The sequence below is a fragment of the Bemisia tabaci genome, chromosome 8 (genome assembly GCF_918797505.1).
Source record: "Bemisia tabaci chromosome 8, PGI_BMITA_v3".
NCBI lineage: Eukaryota > Metazoa > Arthropoda > Insecta > Hemiptera > Aleyrodidae > Bemisia > Bemisia tabaci.
Genome location: NC_092800.1, coordinates 18185038 through 18207235, shown reverse-complemented (window position 1 = coordinate 18207235; position 22198 = coordinate 18185038). Strand labels below are relative to the sequence as shown.

Below are 22198 nucleotides of genomic sequence, written 5' to 3'. Positions count from 1 at the left end.
TGTCAATCATAATTACACGCTGATGTTGGGTTTAGAGAAACGTAGCTCATGAAAATTTGGAATTCAGGCGATGGCGCAGGGACTGGAAAACTAGGAATTTTTTTTTTTTGGGGGGGGGGGGGCACAGGAGGATACAGATTTTTGGCCAAGGAGGGTCTGGGAGACTCTCCCGGAAGACTTTTGAAAATTGGAACGTCTCGAAAGCAACTTTAAGCCATTCTCAATGACAAATTAAAAGCTGCTCTCTTTGCGAGAAATTGTCATCGTCTGACATCTACGAGAATCTCGTGACCAACTGATGGACTCCCGTTCACCACTATCATGCGTACGAGCACCTATCTTTTTCTTCCTTTCTCTTCTCCCGTTCACTTATGAGCATTCCACATTTTCTCTCGGTCATAATTTTTGTTCTCAACCTATTTTGCTATCTGTCGAAGAGGCGCGCGGAGGGAGCGTATCTATGGATGGCAAATCGGCTTTATGGCCAGTCTGAACCTGCGCTCAACTTGGATTGCATTTTGCCAAAAGGAACCACTAGCATTGCAATGTTGCTAAGATTGTGCAACTTCTTTTGTCTTGGAGGAAAAACCCGATTATCCATTAATAGTTTCTATTTTACTCGCTATAAAGACTGTAAATTTAAGACAAACATTACCATCAAAAGGAGGGGTCGCGATTTGGGCCGAAATCGGCCCCTCCGCGGAATTGGATGATTTTTTGATATTTGGCAGTTGACGGTGCATACATATATGATGAAAATAATCGAGTTTAGCCGATACTCACGTTTTTTGGCTGCGAAACAGGGGCCTTAACATGGCTCCGTGGCCGAAATTAGCTAAAATTTCGCGTTTTTCGCGGTTCTACCTCAGATTTCGACCTGGGCCCAAAGGCGACGGGTGATGAGCTTCAAATATGGTGTCTGGGACACCTAGACACGTAACATACTTGAATATGATCAACCGTCGCCTTTCGGCCCAACCTCAAAATCGAACTTTTCCAACTTTAGCCAGAAATAGCTGAAAATCCATGTTTTCCGCGGTTCTACCTCCGATTTCGACCTGGGCCCAAAGGCGACGGGTGATGAGCTTCGAATATGGTGTCTGGGACACCTAGACACGTAACATACTTGAATATGATCAACCGTCGCCTTTGGGCCCAACCTCAAAATCGAACTTTTCCAACTTTTTAGCCCGAAATATCTGAAAATCCATGTTTTCCGCGGTTCTACCTCGGATTTCAACCTGGGCCCAAAGGCGACGGGTGATGAGCTTCGAATATGGTGTCTGGGACACGTAGATACGTATCATACTTGAATATGATCAACCGTCGCCTTTGGGCCCAACCTCAAAATCAAACATTTCCAACTTTCCAACAAAGCAAACTTCTCTGACTTCCTGAGGCCATGATAAGCACTGTGGAGTTACATTTGGTGAAAACTGCATTCAGTCAAAAAGAACCTGTCGTGCAGTTCCTACAAGGTGATCCAAAAGTCCCTTCCACCCCCTCTAACTTTTTACCTAATTGAGGTAAAGATTTGAAACTTGGGGAATATTCCTAGGTCAAAGGGAGCTACTTTTTGGCCCCCCTAAAATTTTCAGGGGGGCCCCCCTTGGGGGGGCAACGGCCCCCAACTTTTAATTTTCAAATGGGAAGACCCCCTTTGTGATAGCTCGTTCGAAAAAGCATAAAAAAAGAAAACTTTTCGCGCAAACCCGAAGTCAATATCACAAACCGTTTCAAAATGGCGGCCGGTTAAAGTTCAAAATGGCCGAAAATTCACACCGGTTACTTGTCGATGGATTTGCGCGAAAATCGGTATGTAGGGGTATTTTGACACGAGAAAAACGAATTTGACGTTAGATTTTCAAAAAAACCGAAATTTCCAAAATGGCCGCCGGTTAAAGTTTAAAATGGCCGAAAATTGTCACCTCGGTTTTTTGCTGATGGATTTGCCTAAAACTTGGAATTTGAGAGTATTTTGGCATAAGATAAACAAATTTGAACTTAGATTTCTAAAAAAATCATTTTTTGGTCATTTTGAACTTTAACCGGCGGCCATTTTGGAAATTTCGGTTTTTTTTGAAAATCTAACGTCAAATTCGTTTTTCTCGTGTCAAAATACCCCTACATACCGATTTTCGCGCAAATCCATCGACAAATAACCGGTGTGAATTTTCGGCCATTTTGAACTTTAACCGGCCGCCATTTTGAAACGGTTTGTGATATTGACTTCGGGTTTGCGCGAAAAGTTTTCTTTTTTAATGCTCTTTCGAACGAGCTATCACAAAGGGGGTCTTCCCATTTGAAAATTAAAAGTTGGGGGCCGTTGCCCCCCCCCCAAGGGGGGCCCCCCTGAAAATTTTAGGGGGGCCAAAAAGTAGCTCCCTTTGACCTAGGAATATCCCCCAAGTTTCAAATCTTTACCTCAATTAGGTAAAAAGTTAGAGGGGGTGGAAGGGACTTTTGGATCACCCTGTATAATCAGATATCTCTCACCTGAGATAGTCATCAAATACAAACATGTATGCTGTTTAATTACAGGGAGCTTTTCATAAAGGTAACATTACCAAGCACTGGAGAGCTCAAGCAAGCGATGAAAGAATCCGGAGCTGACAAGTTAACCTATACGTGAAATAGTGAAAAACACAGTTTCCGCAGTCATTCAAGTGACTTGTGCCAGACAATATAGCAAGAATATATGAATCCATTCTCCGTATTCGAAGGCAAGTTCTGGGTTCAGTCCAGAACCTGAATAGAACGTTGCACAAACAGTACTTTTCAACTATTTCGGACTAAAAAGTTGGAAAAGTTCGATTTTGAGGTTGGGCCCAAAGGCGACGGTTGATCATATTCTAGTATGTTACGTGTCTAGGTGTCCCAGACACCATATTCGAAGCTCATCACCCGTCGCCTTTGGGCCCAGGTCGAAATATGAGGTAGAACCGCGGAAAACATGGATTTTCAGATATTTCGGGCTAAAAAGTTGGAAAAGTTCGATTTTGAGGTTGGGCCCAAAGGCGACGGTTGATCATATTCAAGTATGTTACGTGTCTAGGTGTCCCAGACACCATATTTGAAGCTCATCACCCGTCGCCTTTGGGCCTAGGTCGAAATCTGAGGTATAGAACCGCGGAAAACATGGATTTTCAGCTATTTCGGGCTAAATAGTTGGAAAAGTTCGATTTTGAGGTTGGGCCCAAAGGCAACGGTTGATCATATTCAAGTATGTTACGTGTCTAGGTGTCCCAGACACCATATTCGAAGCTCATCACCCGTCGCCTTTGGGCCCAGATCGAAATCTGAGGTAGAACCGTGAAAAACGCGAAAATTCAGCTATTTTCGGCCACGGAGCCATGTTTAGGCCCCTGTTTCGCAGCCAAAAAACGTGAGTATCGGCTAAACTCGATTATTTCCATCATGTATGCACCGTCAACTGCCAAATATCCAAAAATTATCCAATTCCACGGAGGGGCCGATTTTGGCCCAAATCGCAACCCCTCCTTTCATAGTTTTTCACGATTTCCGCAATTTTATTGCAAAAGATGAATAAGTTGCACAATCTTAGCATCATTGCAATGCTAGTGGTTCCTTTTTGCAAAATGCAATCCACTTGTCATTCGTATGAAAAAAGGACACCGCCAAGCAAGCATGCACACTCTGGCGGGTGTTCGAATATTTCAAGGAACAAGACCAGGTGGCATTTGTTCCAGCAGAATCCGTGCTATAAAAATTCGTCACCGTTAGCGAATTTCTCAGTTCACGCGGAGAAACGCGGGATGGCAGTGAAGCTTTTCCTCTGTTTTCTAGTTTTTCTCGCGGTGGTCGATGAACTGCATAGCATCCCGCCAAGACGAAGGACCACGAGACGAAATAGTACTGGTTCCAGCGGTCTCACAAACAGATTCAGGTTAGATAGAGCTGTAAAATTTCATTAATTTCAATAAAGTGTCACACGCGAAATTTTATTAAATGTTTAACACTGAGTATAAAACGACGTTTGAATGTCACTTGCTGCCCATCAGATTATCCAACCTGCGTAGGGCTCATTTCGCAACCGAACGATATTGTAGAAGTTCGATTAGAATTTCTACACCAATTATTTACAGTGTTTTTACTCAATTTCTCATAAAAATGTTTAGCATGCACGAGTATATTTGGACCACATTTTGCAATGAAGAACCGCAATTTCTGGCACATTCTCGAAAACACTTACCTACATAGCGAAATGAGTGGCACATTTGTCGTTTTCGAAATGAGCCAGAAATTGTAGTCCTTCGCTGCAAGTTCATTTATCTGATTTGTCACAGATGTTGTACAATGAGAACAGTGTTCGAAACTCACGGGCGCCAACGCGCCAAATGTGCCTGAAAAATCGGCCATGGCGCCTAAAAAATGAAGGCTCTGCGCCAACGTGGCCCCTAAAAATTGCCTCCTAAAAATCTAAATTTTCATATTAGGTGCGATTATTCGAAATTGTCAGCACCACAAGTGAAAGCTTTTTCTATTCTTCACGATTTCATCATTTGTGCTTTTGTCTTCCCCAAGTTACAGCTACTTACTAGTTCTGTTACTAAAACATCTTGCGTCTAACTTTTCACCAAATGCGCCGTAATAAATAGGCGAAAAGTCAATTTGGCCCCTAAAAAATCTCCAATGGCGCCTAAAACTCGGGCTTGATGCGCCACATGGCTCCTAAAACTCAAAGGTGAGTTTTCCTTTTTTCAATTTTTTCTTTTCTTTTGAAAATACTTAATTTAAGTACAATATTAAAATTCGCAACATTATTTTCCTTTAAAATTAACAATTTCTTGGTGGGAAGCAAAAACAATTTGTCATTCTGAGAGGTTTCTTAGATAATCATGAAGAGGCAACGTTTTTACAACACTGTTATCATGTTGGTTCCTTTTTGCTAAATGCGATCCAGATATCGTCCGCACCTTAGGTCCGCCTTCAATTTCGCCGCTTAGGCAACAAACATGCCGCAAAGCGCGAATTGTTATATATTTGAATTACACGTTTATAATTACATCGCTCCAGGAGCTCCTGATTGAATCGAAAAAAGACACCGTTAGGTAATACCTATTCAATTATTGAAACCAGCAGAATCGCAATTTGAAAAGTATCCGTTTGCGTCAATTGCAAATTTACAAAGCTTATAGTTGGTCGTATTTTCTTAGCTTGTGATTCTTTTTTCTTTCTATCTTGGATAGATTTATTTTAATTTGGTTCACTCGTTGATAGCAAGCGCAATAGTTATTATTTTAGGAACTTTGAAGTGATAATTCGTCTAAAATTGATCAAAAGTGGCAAATAATATAAGAACATAAAAGTAAGGACCACTGCTGCTAGAGAACTTGTGGAGTTTTTACTGGGTGTGGCTTATTAGTGCGTTTCTGTCAAACTCGGGTTTTAATCGTGAATAATTTTGGACATAGAATCAGGGCTGGATCTACTACTTACGCGTACTACATCGAAGAAAATAGGTCCGTTCTTAGGGCTCCTGCACTTTGTTTGTTGCAGTTACTGAGGTTTCTGTAATGAGGACAGAGCACACTGTGCTCCCGACCGAAGTTCTATTCTAACAACAGAAAAGTTCTGTAAGGATAACAACAGATGCGCACGAGCCCTGTGAACAGAAGGTTCTGTTATCAGCGCCGACTATTTTTTTGCATAAAGCTTTTTCTTCCTACCTCCTCAAAAGAAACGTTTCAATTTCTCCTCGACCATAGTTATAGAGAAACCGGTTTGTGACGTGATTAGAGTGATGCATCCTCAGCGTGACACGCTACCTTATGATTTCAAATTTTAGAGAATGATGTGACTCTTCCTTGTGTTGTGTAGGTATAAAAATAAACAAAATAAACAATTAATTTCACTTCTTCATTCCAGAGGTTCATTTTCGGGTTTCTCTTCTCGTTGGGGCTCATCAAGGAACAATAACGGAGCAGGACCATCGACAAGGAGGTCCAGCCGTAGCATTTCTCCGGATCTCCAAGTACTGGATTCGCCACCGCCTGTGTTCCGCCAACGCCAATCGCAGCCTCACCAACCGCAGTCTTTCAGAGTGCCCCTTTCGAAAGTTTATGGCAGCACGACTTTTGCCTCGAACTACGAGAAACTGGTGAACAAATTCCGGGAGATCTCCACGAGCGAAGGGGAACAAATTATAACGGTAACGCATCTCAGAGCACTCGGACAGTGTGTTGAAATTATGTCAACTCTCGATAATTCGAAATGCAAGAGACCGGAGAAAAATTCACAAAACAGCTTGTTTGGTATGGGCATGTGCAAAGGATGCCAGATGATTGGTTGCCTATGAAGGTTCTAGATTGGGTCCCTTTGGCAGAAAACGTACAGGAGGCCCTGCCAAGCAGTGGACTTGAGGGAATAAGTCAAGAAATGAGGAGATGCACTCTGCCGGATTAGCTCTGGCTAGATCGCTGTCAGTGGCGGTTGGGTGTCGCACAGCGCTCAGAAGCGCTATAAAAGCGACTTATTAGTAGTAGTAGAAAAATTCGTATCGTAGGATCATTTGATAGCTTATCGAACATTCATCAAGTTTAGTCTCCCATGCATTCAATCAGAAAAATCCCTAATGGCGAAACTGTTTCCTGGTAAAAATTTGCAGTAGAATCTATGTTCCAAAATACCATAGACCTACAGCCGGCTGTAAGATTTCCAATAGCTTCTATAGCCGGCTACACAACTTCTTATAGCCTTTTATAGCCGATGGCGATTAAGCAACAGCCAGGCGATAAAGTGTATGCTAAACGTCACTAATTACGGATGCTAGGACTTAGTGAGTTTTTGGACCACTGCTCTCTTTTTGGGCCGTAGCATCTTGATTCATTTTGCGAGGAAAGCTCCGTACTTTTGATGAATGCCTGCCATTCCTAATATATTAGAGCGCCTTCAGTTTCGTATGATACTGTGCAATACCTCTGGTGTGAAATAGTTGCTTCAAGCGCCGTGGCACGCTGCGGTGCGGCAGGCGGGCAGCCAGCGCGAAACGCGCATTGGCGCCTACAAACCTAACAGGGATACTTCACGCGTTGCGCAATGCGTGAAGTATCCCTGTTAGGTTTGTAGGCGCCAGTGCGTCGCCGCTCCGCTTTGTGTTAGGCTCTAATATTTAATCTGGCGGAGTCAGCGTTATTCAACTCATGATTTTGAAATGTTTGCACATCCTGTGTGGATTATTCTCGTTTTAATTGATGAAAAAAAAAAATGTATTAAAGGAAAATATAACGTGTGTTTTGTAAATATTACAGTGGTTCCGTATCAAACTTAATGATTTCCAAAGCACACGAATTTCTACACAATTTCTTATAGCCTTTTATAATCGATGGCGAAAAAGCAACAGCCAGGCGATAAAGTGTAAAGCCCGGCGATAGGAACTATAGCCCGGCTGCATAATTTTTTATCGCTTCGTGTAGCCCGGCCGTATGATTTTCTCCGCATTCTACAGCCAGCTATATGATTTTCTGTAGCCTTCTTTAGCCGGCTTAAAGAATTCCTATGGTATTTTGAAACGCAGCTCTTATCGCCAATTTTTTCCAGGGTTGGTAAAATCTGCAAATGTGTCGTACCTCGGCAGATCCTAACTTGAGTCTTCAAATAAAAGGCGGGGAGATGGGTGCTCATTTCGTCTTTTCCCGCACGAAGGAACGTTACTCCGATCTAAGGTACCAAAATTGGCTCAAGCAATCAATTTTTTTTACAAAAATATGTCTGTGCAGGTTTTGTCCAAAATTTGTCTGATTTTTGCATGAGATCAGATGAAAAATCAATGAAATTTTCAGTCAGAAACACCCGAGGTTCTCCGAGTAAAATTGCAATATGAGAGGGAAAATTCGGCAAAATTGAAGTGTAGTCACGTTCTTTCGTGAGGGAAACAATGATTTGGACTGAATTTTGCAATTTGGACCTATAAATTCCGGCCCTGTTTCAAAACAACGTATGTGCCATTAGTTTCCCTATGCGCATAAGTGTTTTTTCCGACGAGCCAAGATCCAAATTGCAAAATGCAGTCCATTTGATCCATTCACGCGAAACCTGTTGTTGTGAGCAACGACCAGTGTTCTGCCTTCCCCGAGCGCCATGCGCCAAATGCGCCTAAAAATCGGGCCTTGGCGCCTAAAAATTGGGGGGGGGGGGGCTGGGTAATCGTGGTGCCTAAAAAAATTGACGGATTTAACTTGCAATCGGGAAGCAGCGGTAGAGACATCCAAAAAAAAAAGGTAATATTCTTAAAAATTTTAATTATGTTTATAGCTTCTATAGTGATATTAATCTTAAGCCCAAACATAGTAACATTAATTATAGGGTGAGAAGGATTGGGAATAACTTCGTTTAGCCTAATTATGTTTTATCAAAACAAAAAATCAGTAATAAGGAGTATGTATACGCACCGTTCGCAGTATCGCCATGGCCCGTATGCAAAAATTTAATTTGGCTCCTAAAAAGTAGTAGATGGCTCCTAAAAATTGGGCTTTCCGGCCACGATGGCTCCTAAAATTTTAAGGGGAAGGCAGAACACTGGTAACGACACACACTTGTCACCAGTCGAAAATGCTTTCTGTTACATGTGATACTCCACCGCATACACTCACTGGAGTTAAAATATATGTATAAAAAATCAGTGTGCATATCGATACTAACTCGTAGGATCTTACAATCGCTTAAGCATTCATTAAGTATTCATTCAACTAGCTTTGCTACTTTAATACATGTTAGGCACCATTTAACCTCCGAGAAAGTTCAATAATTTTACCGAGATTTCTAGGTAAAATTACCAATTCCATAAATGGTAATTTTACCAAGAAAAAACTGAGATCAAATAGAACCCTGAATTTTTGGTAATTTTACCCTTTTCTCAGTAAATACACGGAGATTTTTTTTTTCAGTGCATCACCGTGTTTCTCGCAAACTTTTACAAGAGGAAAAGTACTTACATCGCAGTTCTCTGACACATGCAAGGACCTTATTTTTGATGTCCTCATTTTACTGATCCAAGTGTTCACTGTATTAAAATTCCAGGCGGATGACTTGGCAGAGAAGAAGGCGGCCCTCCTCCAGAGAGTAAACACAGACTTCTGCAACGACGCAGTAAATCGAAGGCGTGCAGGAAACAATTGCGTATTGGCTTTCATGGAGTTCATGAAAATCGCGAAGCCATGGCGTGGTCCATGCAAGGAGGCGTTTATGGGTTGGTGCCAGCCATATGGTCCTCCTGATGCCCCCGTGTGGAAATGCTCTTTCTTCATAAAAACCTATGAGTCTCCCTCTCCCGATGGCCTTACGGTCGCCGGGTATTCGCACACGATGGAGGATTGCGTCGGGAGGCTTTCCCCGGAACAATTTCAGGAGGACCTGAACAGAGCGCTTTCTTAATACACGCGTATTAGCCGCGTCTGTCGCATGCCGTGTTCAGAGATGAAAAATAAAATTTCGTTTTGCTGATGAATATTGAAATTTCTTTTTACAAGAAAACTCAACAGTTTTTCAGGGGCTGCGGAAACAGCCCACTACTACAATGAGCCAATGGAGAATTTGCACGCAAATTCTTTATTGCTACATCTGAAAATGCCTAAAGAGCTGATTTTGCAGTATTTTTTATACTTGTTTTCGGCAATGGGAAATGGTATAAAAATATATTCAAAAGTGAGAAATTGCGCCGCCTAGTGTCGTCATCTGGCGGCATTTCCCATTTAAACGCATGTATTTTAGCAGATTAGTTAATTTGTCATATCTCCTCTAATAATTGTTCAATTTATGAACCAAGGGTATCCTCGTGTTTAGCTCACTCGTACCGCTCATTCGAGCACAGAATTCATCAAATTTGAGACACCTGCAAATTCTCCATTAATGAGATACAAATGGACATTCCGCTGAACGGAGCCAGACACAGGTGGGAATGAATGGGAATTGTAAAGCGCCAGTGACGTCATCAGCGGCGTCGACGGGAGCGACGACGCCCGGCAGCTCATGAGCCCTGTCCACAACGCTCTTTTGCCACGCCCACCCTGGTAAAAATTGGCGATAAGAGCTGCGTTTCAAAATACCATAGGAATTCTTATAGCCGGCTAAAGAAGGCTACAGAAAATCATATAGCTGGCTGTAGAATGCGGAGAAAGTCATACGGCCAGGCTATACGAAGCGATAAAAAATTATGCAGCCGGGCTGTGGTTCCTATCGCTGGGCTTTACACTTTATCGCCTGGCTGTTGCTTTTTCGCCATCGATTATAAAAGGCTATAAGAAATTGTGTAGGAATTCGTGTGCTTTGGAAATCATTAAGTTTGATACGGAACCACTGTAATATTTACAAAACACACGTTATATTTTCCTTTAATACATTTTTTTTTTTCATCAATTAAAACGAGAATAATCCACACAGGATGTGCAAACATTTCAAAATCATGAGTTGAATAACGCTGACTCCGCCAGATTAAATATTAGAGCCTAACACAAAGCGGAGCGGCGACGCACTGGCGCCTACAAACCTAACAGGGATACTTCACGCATTGCGCAACGCGTGAAGTATCCCTGTTAGGTTTGTAGGCGCCAATGCGCGTTTCGCGCTGGCTGCCCGCCTGCCGCACCGCAGCGTGCCACGGCGCTTGAAGCAACTATTTCACACCAGAGGTATTGCACAGTATCATACGAAACTGAAGGCGCTCTAATATATTAGGAATGGCAGGCATCCATCAAAAGTACAGAGCTTTCCTCGCAAAATAAATCAAGATACTACGGCCCAAAAAGAGAGCAGTGGTCCAAAAACTCACTAAGTCCTAGCATCCGTGATTAGTGACGTTTAGCATACACTTTATCGCCAGGCTGTGAGTTGCTTAATCGCCATCGGCTATAAAATGCTATAAGAAATTGTGTAGCCGGCTATAGAAGCTATTGGAAATCTTACAGCCGGCCGTAGGTCTATGGTATTTTGGAACACGGATTCTACTGCCAATTTTTACCAGGGCAAGGCTCGTGAATGACGCATACCGTTGGCGCTTGGTTCCATTTGGTAGAATGTCGCGCCCACTTTTACATTGTTTCTTACACAGCTTTCAAGAGCTCTCCCCATCTTTCCCACTGGTATATAGTTCCGTTTAGCAGGAATACGTCCCAGTCAAAGCACGAGATAACATTTTTTCTCTCTTTAAGATTTTATGAGGGAAACGAAACACACCAACGGGAAGTCTGGATCCTTTGAATTGAATCCTTTCTCTGCGGTTTGAAATTGCAAATTTCCATTAGTTTTTTTTCTTTTTTTTGAACAACTGATTCCCAAACATTTAAAATTTTGCAGACGAATTCGGTACCCTGTGTTTTTTTATGCAAGCTACAAAATAGATCAGTGTCCCTCAGAATCTAAGATTAAAAAAAAGTCATGGCATAGAGGGTTAACTCCTTCTTTTTTTTTCAAAATTCCTAAATTCGGATATTACTATTTCGGTGCGTTTCATGTCATACTGAGTAAATTGCAGAAGTTACAAATTATTATAAATTTCTGACTGAATTTTTTTTCAAGTCTTCCGCGAAGACAAACACATTGGGATGATCGCTCGAAACTTTGCCTGAAGTGTCCATGAAACGACTCTGCCGCATTCGTCGTTATTAGCAGTAGCGTGGCGTGAATTGCGATGTATCGATTGTTATGCCATTTAAACCTATGGTAAAGAATCGATTATTAAGGTGTTCGCTGCGAACACCCTGTTTATCGATTCTTTTCCATAAATTTAAATGGCATAACAATCGATGCATCGCAATTCACGCCACGCCACTGGACTTATTAGGTCAATGAGTATATGGGCTACTATACTTACAAGTCAGAATGGCTACGTTGTAATGCATTTAAATAATAAAAGTATCCTTCGAAAAATTTACTATGTCGCGATAAAAATCAGTAATAGTTTACTTCATCGGTATAAGAGGCAACGCTTGAAATACTGAACGGTGTAGGTAAACAACGTCGTTAGTTAGTGTAGAATGCGACGAACACTATCCAAAACTCTAGGATGCAACTATTCGAGCTCTGCGGATGTCCGTGTTGCATACGCACGAAGTTGAAGGCGTTTTGACTTTGCAGGCACTACCATACCGCTTCACCCACGGCGTGACGTGGTGGCAGGCTGCACTGCGAGATTCCAAAATGACATGGCACTATGGCACCCTATAACACCCCCATAATGTTGGTGCAGTCTCCTTTTTAAAAATATAATCGGAGCGGAGATTTTGAAACACCACAACAACTGAGATGCGTATTTTTGCAGTTTCGTGGTCGATATGATCTATTTGTCATGTGAAACCTTGCTTCTAAGGTGCAAAAACACGTATCTCCGATTGCGAAGCCGCAGAATTCCTGTCATACTTAATGTTTTCATTGGAAAACCCGTCAACGTAATTTCTTGAAAATAGCTTTAAGTTTTCTTCTCGGCCAACAGAATATTCTGCGTAAGTTTCAACCTATAAAGTTGGTTTGTTTCTCTTTAGAAAACTGAAATAGGTATAAATTTTGAAACACCTCAATGAAATAGTACGTGCTTTACATCTCTGGTTCTTCAGTAAGAGGATTTTATTCGTCTTTGGGAGGGGAGGGGGTGGGGCGCGCTCCTAAATTTCCCGCTCAAATTTTGAACGGCGAAGCCACGGAATCAATCGTTGTTTCCGGCCAAAAGTCATCAAACAACAATAACAGAGTTTTTGTCCACGCGTTACTGATAAGTGGAATGTGGATCTCGCAGCAAAAAATGATAATGATTTAGTGGTTTTTGGCGTAGAGAACTGGTTTATAATTTATTTATCCCGATTCGAGGTTTAGTGTGTCATCATTCAGAGAAGTTACTTTCCGTTTAAGAAACCGGATACACCGAGAAAATGGAGGTAGTTCTTATCTGTCTCGACTTAGTTTTAAGTAAATTTTAAGTTGAAGCATCCTTCTTGGATCAATTATTAGTTCAACTGGATGAGCGACTTAACTTCAGCATTATTATTTCTCTCATATCAGACCTATAACAATCGTAGGATTTATGAGACCTAAACCTTGTACCCACTTCCTCATTCTGATCTCCTAATTGTTCCTTGAAATCTAATGATCGAAGGGTTCCTAATTCCCTGAATTTGCAACTCAATTCTTGTCCCGTCAATAACCCAGCTGGTTGCAAGTTTGCCCACCAGAATATTAAGCTATTATAATTAAATTGACGCTTCATGGTAAGGACATCATATCTAATAGACCCTAGCCAGCTTCAGTAGACCAAGAAGCTCACTCTTCTTGAAGTCTCTGCGTTGGTGCTCTGAAGACTTTGATACCTTCATATTACTTGGGTACCTATGTCTATAGGTATAAATTGCTGACTAGTTGTTTGTCGATAAAGGAATAATTGTCTTTAAATGTTTGCCAAAATAAAAACAAACAAATTGACCGCGAAAGTCCGCAATCACATATCTCGTTTGCGGTGTCTGTAAATCTCTGCCTCTATGTTATTTCTTAAAGGAGAACATATTGACATCATTCCTTAAAGTTTATGCAGAATTTTCTTTGCACAGAGAAGAAAAATCACGGCAGTCTAGCAGAATCACCGTTGAGTAGCTTTCTGTTTAAACAATAAAGTATGACAGGAAGTCCGAGACGTTGCAAACCGAGCTATGTGATTGCTGGCTTACACCTTCAAAATGTGTTGTGGAATAACACCAATAATTGGAGACTGTTCACGTTGCGCAAGTTACAGTAAACGATCACAGTTTCCAAGTGTCTGGTCAGAATTGTAATCCCTCCCTAGTTTTAGTAAAGAAGCAAGAGGAACGATCTTCAACTCGGTTCATTATCTTTGCAGGATTTAAAAATAGAGGATGAAGGTTCAGAAACTTCTCTTGAGAAGTATAGGTCCTGATAGTTTTTTCAAGACACATAATTTCTGAAAAACAGAGGTAGCTGCTCCCTCACAGAAAGTACATCATAGTAAAAAGAAATTGCCTTGATTTCAACTATAGTAAGTTGGTGCTGCTTCGATTTGGTTCTCTTATGATTTTAGCAGCCTCTGAGCACAGTTACGTATCTCTAAAAATGTAATTTTCTATGTGGGGTTTTCAGCACTTTAATTATCGCCAATCTGTCGTTGCAACAATTTTACTTGAAAATGCAAGACAAAGGTCTGGCCACGTATCTCGTTAGTAGTGTTTAAAAATCTCCGCTCCTATTTTTTTTTTTTTTTGTAGGAGAACACATCAATTTCATTCCTTGAAGTTATCACAGAGAAGAATAATCATGGAAGTTCTCTAGAATTGATCTTCAGCAGTTTCCCGTTTAAAAAGTGAAATTTGTCAGAAAGTCTGTATCATTGCAAACCGAAATATGTGGTCTGGTAGTTTCTCCGTTGAGGTGCTGAAATCCTACATCGAAAACCCTACGTTTCTCAATATTAGCATGTAGAAATCTTACGTGTTAATAATCTTGGACGTCATGCAAATAATTAAAAACGATTTTCACTGCACTGAATTTCTGTGCTGTATCCTTTAATGAACATGTCATAGTCCACGACCGACCATAATGGGCATGAAATCCCGAGGCAATGAGGCACTCACTCGAAAAATTGCACAGGATGAAGGCTTTATCTACTGATTTTCAAATTCCTTCAGCCTTCTTGCTTCTCAAGGTTGTCATGTTGCCTTTGATATGTGTATTGCAGCTCATTACCTGGTTTTTCATCTCTAATTTTTCCTTTATCCTTTTTTTTCAGCTTGAAGTTATTTCAACCAGTGGAAAGACAATCGGCAAGGTCAAAGTAAGTAAATGGGTGATTTCAATGATTTCATGATAGTGGTAATAGTTGTGTTGGCATCTAAAGTTTCAGCGTTTTGAAGACTGGTTAACTATTTTGAGATATAGCATAGATATCTCTTTTTTATTTTTTCTTTCACCCAGAGAACCATTTTGTCTGACTCCACCAAAGACAAAAATTTTCTAGAATTGATGGGAATTGCTGAAACAAATCAAGCACAAAAGCAAATGCTTTGAGAAGAGAATTGAAGTGCTGTTTCAAAATAAGTGATGCTCTAAAGGGGATGGGCGTTGAGGAGAGTGTTACACCATTTTTTTTTTACTTGCTAATTGATAGGGACTTGCATCACTGAAGCGTTATAATGGAAAGGGTGTGTGAAAAGTGTGAAATATTCATCACTTATGTATTTTGTCAATTGATCCTTATTTGAGGAGTGTCTGTTTGTGTCAGATTTCTACTGATTCTGTGGATGTGCTGTTAGTCAACAAAATCTTCAAGTGAAGCAAAAGTTTTTTCTTCTATATTGATGCCAATTGCTCCATTTTATATTTATTTGTCGTCCTACTATTGGTGGACCCTTATTGCTTGTACGAGGGAAGCTTGTAGCGAGTAAGATAGAAACTAAAATAGTCACTGGTTTGGACTGACAGTAGTATAAATTAATGTCTTAATTCTGGCTTTTAAATGATAATATCCTCTCAACATTCTTGTTTTTAGGTACAAAAGTCAAATACAGTAAAAGATGTTAAAAATGAAATTTATAAAATCAAGAAGAATCTGTATCCTGATCGACAGGCAATCAAGTCTGATCCGAAAGGAAGAACTTTGAAGGATTCTGATTCTTTGCAATCCTTGGGTAAGATGCTTTTTCCACTGATTTTCTTAATCTATCTTTGTTTAGATGGTATTATGGTATAGTCGAGTTTTAGTTATTTGGAAATTTGTGGTAGAGCCACGCCAGTTATTTGAGTATTTGAGCCACGGTGGGTACCAAATTTCCACGGAATGCATTAGAAGTAATGAAGAAAAACTGTAGAAACTGACCTCAGGATCAAAATTACCAAAATGTCCTTAGGATGTCAGCCAGTTAATTGAAGTGCTGTATAACCGAGGTTCGATTGCACTCTAAAGCTTTTCAAAATTAATTCAGTATAGCACAAAAATTATTTCATTGAGAAGCATACTGAAATAGGTTTTATTTTTCAATTCGACTTGAGTAGATTTTGGTGTTTTGGAAAGCAGGAGGTTTAATTTTATAAACAGAAAAAACGCTGACTCCAACTTTAAGAATTGAAGTTGAAAATTTTCAGTGTGTCTAGTGTCTTTTACGGTAATTCTGACAGTTATGTGCGGCAGTTTATGTGTGTGATGCTTTGCCAACCGTGTCAAGTAGTCTTTTTATAACTAGACTGAATTCTTCTTGAAAAGGAATAAGGTTGGGTCATGAATACATCATACTTAGTTCAGTGAAAAAGTTTGTTTTTAAATCTTGCAAGAAGCAAGATCATGAATTTTAACAGATTTTTCTGATGGGAAGAAAGCTAAGTTTTTACTGTATGATTTTTTCTTTTCAGATCTGAAAAGTGGCTCAAAAATTTATCTGAAGGATCTTGGACCGCAGATTGGCTGGTCAACAGTTTTTCTGTGTGAATATGCAGGACCTCTTTTCACATACTTAATCTTTTACCCAAGACCAAGTTTAATTTATGGAGCTGCCGCGGCTACTCAGAAATATGCGGATGTTGTCCAGTGAGTTAATGGTTTCCTTTCAATCTCTTGCCTCAGTTTGATGTTAACAATTTCTGAATGGATCACTGTACAAGGTATGAATTTAATCATTCTGATGTATGTTTCCTCCTCAAGATTTCAAATACAACAGAATTTGTGCAACAAAGATTATTGACTTTCACTTCAAATCAAGATGTTAATGTTTTTATTCAGCATTATTTACAAATAATTTGAATTTCCCATTCACCAGGAAAACAAAAGTCTACTTAAATCACATTGCGCACAATGACGGTTTTGATAGGCTTCTCATTAAACAGTATTCCCTTCCCACTCTATGTCATTCAACGTGTTTATAACGTGCTACAGCTGAGCTGAAGCATCGATTTTGAGGTTGTCATATTTTCATACTGCAAAGACTGTAACGGCAACGTTCAGTGTGAGATTTAACTCAAGTAGATTATTGTTTTTTCTATGAGTGGGAAGTTTGAATTTATGCCTAAAAAACACTATTATCTTGGTGAAGAGTTACTTTCGCTAATTTTTGTTGCGCAAATTAAGTTCAACATGGCATTACGATGAGGAAACATATTTCAGAATGCTTAAATTCGTACCTTCTCTTATAGTCCATATATCTCATCACAAGAAATAAATCATGGAAGGAATGACTAGATACTGGTGAATCATTTGACTTAGCTATCTGCTCAGTGGTGCAAAAACTTCCTGACTGCACATCACAGCAGGCAGGTTGGTCGCATGAAAATTGGGAAGGTTGCTTTGTTTTTCCGCAGTATTGAGATAGGTCTCTGCTTATGCAAATGAAGCAAATCTACTTTGATTGTTTATTATAATACTTTCAACTGTAGATAAAACTGTATCACTTGAAGTACATAGGAAAAAAATGAATCATGGAAGCAATTTGGAAGTGGGAGGAGTGATAATGGTGTAAACCTTTTTTTTAATTTTTTTTTTTTTTTTCATCTAAGGTTGTCTTACCAAGGGAGTGCAGCACGCAATCTGAACCTTTGATAATCTGTAGATTTATTAAATAATTTAACACTATTTTATTGAAGATGGAAAAAAGTTACACTAGGGAGACATGACTAGTGTGAAGCAGTAATGAAAGACAGGCAAAATTCTGTTGTTCTCTCTATTTCCTATTTCAGGAAGTTGTTTCAGCAAAAATTGAATTTCGACCCTAACGCACACAAGAATTAAAAGGTTAAAATCCATTAAATTTTCTTTCACAGTATTGCTGCAGCCTGTTGGAGCATCCACTATGCAAAGAGAATTCTGGAGACCTTGTTCGTTCACAGATTTTCACATGCCACCATGCCAATCATGAATTTATTCAAGAACTGCACCTATTACTGGGGATTTGCTGCGTTTGTCTCTTACTTCATCAACCACCCCTTGTACACAGCACCGTGCTGTGTGCAAGTGTATGCTGGCTTGGCAGCTTTCACGGTAGGTAGACATCAGAAATCCTACAACAGAAAATTGTGAATTCAACCACCAGTAGACAGGGTTGAAGCATTACATACTGTTCACCAAAATTACAAGCAGAGTTGGGCTTAGTGAAATTTCCCAAACTCAAATATCTGGCTTACTGGAAAACTGAAGTTTAATTGAGTGCAATTGGCATCCTTTGGGATGAACTTTTCTTCAAGTTCTGAGTTTTTCTCTACAAGTGGTCAGTGGGGAAGTATCATGTACCAAGTGAGAGAAGAAATTTATGTGACGGTAAATTCTTGGTTGGTTTGACCAACTGGTTTGTGGTGTGATCAAAGTATCGCATAAAATACACTATTTTTGGGGTAAAATCCGCTGAAAGGAATTAGAACTGTCAGTTTACCCTGGAGTGAAGATGACAATTTCAAATCAAGTATTTTGAGGCATTGATTTTTTTTGTCAAAAATTATTGTAAAAAATCACATAAAATTTTTGGAGTCAACCGAAAATCAGAATCGATTTTCCTGGCAAACAATTGAACTTGAATGATTTTTTTAGAATTCAAATTTTGGCTCAAATTCTAAGGAGGATGATGGCAATGTTACTATTTTGGAGATTTCCTATTTTTGAGTCTCGCAAGTAGACTTTTTCCTCCAGTCATCAAATCGTATCAATCGTTTGCTGAAAAGAAGCAAATTGATTCCCTATATAATAAGTTTTTCTCACAAATTGCATTTTTACTCCCAGAAAGTAAATTCTATTATATGGATAGAGTCAGATAAAACAGTCTATTTTGCAGTGTTTCTAAATCTCATCTCCTATTTTAATGTTTTGGAAGGAAACCAGCCAATAATTTTGCTTAAAATTTTGTGGAAATTAGTTCAGATATGCATTGATAGGGTGCGCTTGTAACTCAGTGGAAATGATTTAAGAACCGCTTCAGTGAGTGTTGATCCTTGGAACCGGCAGGGCAGCAAAATCAGTCTAATGAATTCTCAGTGATTAAGTGTTTTATTTTTTTTTTTGTCTGATTTAGTTCTGTGAGCTTGGAAATCTGAGCATTCATCTGGCTTTGCGTAACCTCCGACCTCCTGGAACGACTGTGAGGAAAATCCCGTATCCAACAAAAAACCCCTTCACTCTTCTCTTCAACAGAGTTTCTTGTCCTAACTACACTTATGAAGTCGGCAGCTGGCTTGCATTCTCTATCATGGCTCAAAGTTTACCAGGTGACAAATTATTAGCTTTTATTATTTCTATATTTCATTTATTTTTTGCTTTTGAAAACCTCTTAAAAACTATATAAGAGAAAGAAATACTGAAACAAAGAGGAGAAATGTTTCAATGGCGGAAGTGCAAAACGTGGAGTGCTCATGTCACTATGGTCTTTCAAAATTTCCACTCCAATTTTAGTTTTTTGAAGAGAAAAAAGCCAACGTTATAGCTTAAAATTTCTATCAGAATATTCCCTGGGAACCATGTTTTTTGAACTGTAAACCTTAAGTTGTCATAATTATGATCTACGTCAGGTATTGTTTGCTTTAAAATTTCATTTAAAAAAAATCTGGGCAGTGGCTACAGCAACTCAATTTTGAAATTTTATACGCGAAAGTCACTTTTCTGTGGAGGGTCATCTAATGCATTTTCATAATCGCCGAAGCAATGATTTTGAAAAATTATGACCTTTAGTAAGAAAGATTGACAACTGGGTTGTCAATTTTAATATTAAGAGCGAATATTTATATTCTTTTTTAAATTGTATCTCGTAAGATGTTGACTAAAGATTTTGGGAATTTTTATAATTTTGATCAGAATATGACAAAAATCTAGGATTCTTTTTCGCCCAAATCTGAAGATACCATGTTTTTCTGACCTCTCATAAACTGTTCTTGGAAACCTGGATCATAAAAAATTTTATCTGTTTTCTTTCACAGCTTTCATCTTCACCGTAGCTGGTGGTGCTCAAATGGCCATCTGGGCTCTTGGTAAACATCGCAACTACAAAAAAGAGTTCTCCAACTATCCCAAGCAACGGAAGTCTATCATTCCGTTCGTGCTCTAAAATCTTCATTTAACTATGTAAGATGATTAAGACTGCAGGGATTATGATTAAATCCTCCTCGTTGTATGTTATTTTTTGTATCAAGGGAAACTACTGATTTAATGTCAGGTCACTACAACTTCTAGGCCTTGTCCACACGAGCGCAGTTTACGGACCTTTCGGGCGAATCGGTTCAATGAACTGGGGTTTCCAGGAATAAGTAAGCTGAGTCATAATAAGTTCAGGGAACAAGTTCGCCTGAAGTTCTGCGAACCGTGCTTGTGTGGACAAGGCCCTAGAATTTAAGATGTTCAGATTTCTTCAAGGTTTGATGGAGCATTTTTCCTTGTTCATTCACTCCTCTTGCCAGAAAAAACTTGTCGAAAAAGGCAGTGAAATGCTGAGTTTAAAAAACTCCTTATTTCTCTCTTGCTGTAGAAATTATCTGCAGAAATTTGACCCTCAAGATCAATATTTCCTTCTTGACTTGTGTCTAATTTAAGATGATTCAAGTCATAATTGAATGCAAAATACTCATCTATTTGTGGTATACGAATTTCAAAACGAGGATTTTGTTTTCCTGTTCGATTTTTCTTGCCTCTTGTAAAACGCTCAAAAAATTATGAGAGGATTTACTCCATTTGACCAAGATACACAAAGAACACTCACAGAATGTAATAAACTTTTATACCCTCTATTTTCATCCACATTTTTAAAACTTGTTTATCGTACATGTAAGGAAAAACTTCTTTTCTTATCAGAACTTGTATGCAATTTCTTAATCAACTAAATGGCAGTTAGATATTAAGATCCATTTACAAGAGATATTGTAAAAATAAAATAAAAACTTCAAGTGCAATAAGTTTAATGTAGACATGATAAAGTTTGGGTAATTGAAAAGAGCAACTGCTGGATGGCGGACTTTTTTAAGCTTTCCTTGTATTTTGGGGTTTGTTACTCAATTTACCAAATGCAATTTTGACTGAAAAAGTTCTCTCGATAGTTCTCTCAGATATCTGTAGAAATATACTTGGAACTAATCAAAATTAAAAAAGTCTTTTGAATCTTTTTTTTTTCCAAATAAACAGAATGAGTTCTGAAGTTGTGTCCCCAGCAAATCCTATCTCATGTGCCATTCGTGTGATCAGTTTATCATTAAATGTAACCACACATACTCTGAACGATTTTTTAGAAGACTACTGCAATTTTTGTAACCGTAAGAAGGATTTCAATGGTGAAAATCCCAAACCAAGTATTTTGGTTTGCGATGTTGCAGACTTCCTTTCATAGTTTATTTTTTAAATGGAAAATCACTCAACATCAACTTACTGAAACTTCAATAATCTTTATTCTCTGTGCGAAGAAAACTCTATAAAAAATTGATGGAATGATGCTGATTTGTTCTCCTTCAAAGAAATAAAATGGGACCAGAAATCTTAAAACATCGCAAACAAGGTGCGCATGTTGAGGGTTTCACCGTTGATGACCGTCGATTAAGTACTTTCTCATTAATTTAAGTTTTCTCTAGTACACCAAGCTCTAGCATTATTAAGTTTTTTTTTTTTTAAGTATCCAATTTTTTTTAAAATACAAGTAAGCCCGGTTGTGGAAATTGGCATACTCTTTGGTTTTTAAGTATTGGATCCTTTGATTGGTCAAGGTTGAATAGTTGGTATTTTTCTTTTTATACTTTATAATAAATCATTAGTAAATCAGTTCAGTTCTTGTTCTAATGTCTCTTTGTCAGTCCTTTTTTCTTCATATTTTTTCCTTTCTATATTTTGCACTCATCATATTTTCTTACTTTGACTTAAGAGTATCTCAATCTTTATTTTTTAGTGAGGCCTGATGGTACACAATTAGCCACGTATCTAACATACAAAAATATTGATCATCGAACTAAGTAATATCTGTTTCTAATTTCAGTTAACAGGAGAAAGTTAAAAATAGAAACATGCAGGTGGTGCCTCGGGAGATGATAAGATCATTTTAAGACAAACCTCCCCCTCCCTGAAAAAAAAAAAAAAATACCAATTGGCACTAGAGTGTAACTCCTGCAAGTCAAATTTGTAAAAAGTTGAAAAAATTTTGGACAGTTTGAACAGGACATGTTTTTCTGTAGCCAGTAGACTCGCCCTAGTCGCTGTTAATAAATTGAAACATGGACTACCATGAAAACATCGGTATGATTGGGGGGG

General features: G+C 39.0%; 2 protein-coding genes across 3 annotated transcripts; both read left to right on the top strand.

The window, feature by feature from the left end:
* Nucleotides 1-3702: 3702 nt before the first annotated feature.
* On the top strand, nucleotides 3703-9462 carry LOC109044445 (uncharacterized). 2 transcript variants are annotated; one of them, XM_072303616.1, is made up of 4 exons: nucleotides 3705-3907; nucleotides 4552-4705; nucleotides 5890-6172; nucleotides 9040-9462. In XM_072303616.1, the coding sequence occupies exons 2-4, from the start codon at nucleotides 4677-4679 to the stop codon at nucleotides 9391-9393; spliced, it is 666 nt and encodes a 221-aa protein (XP_072159717.1). In that variant the 5' UTR covers nucleotides 3705-3907; nucleotides 4552-4676; the 3' UTR covers nucleotides 9394-9462. The 2 variants fall into 2 exon arrangements, with proteins under 2 accessions (XP_018917709.2, XP_072159717.1); XM_019062164.2 differs by lacking the exon at nucleotides 4552-4705 and having other exon boundaries at nucleotides 3703-3907.
* A 3228-nt stretch (nucleotides 9463-12690) lies between these two features.
* On the top strand, nucleotides 12691-21718 carry LOC109044523 (probable very-long-chain enoyl-CoA reductase art-1). The gene is made up of 7 exons (XM_019062292.2): nucleotides 12691-12884; nucleotides 14741-14785; nucleotides 15500-15638; nucleotides 16357-16531; nucleotides 17758-17974; nucleotides 18996-19188; nucleotides 19894-21718. Exons 1-7 carry the CDS (start codon nucleotides 12879-12881, stop codon nucleotides 20019-20021), a joined length of 903 nt encoding a protein of 300 aa, XP_018917837.2. The 5' UTR covers nucleotides 12691-12878; the 3' UTR covers nucleotides 20022-21718.
* Nucleotides 21719-22198: the final 480 nt, after the last annotated feature.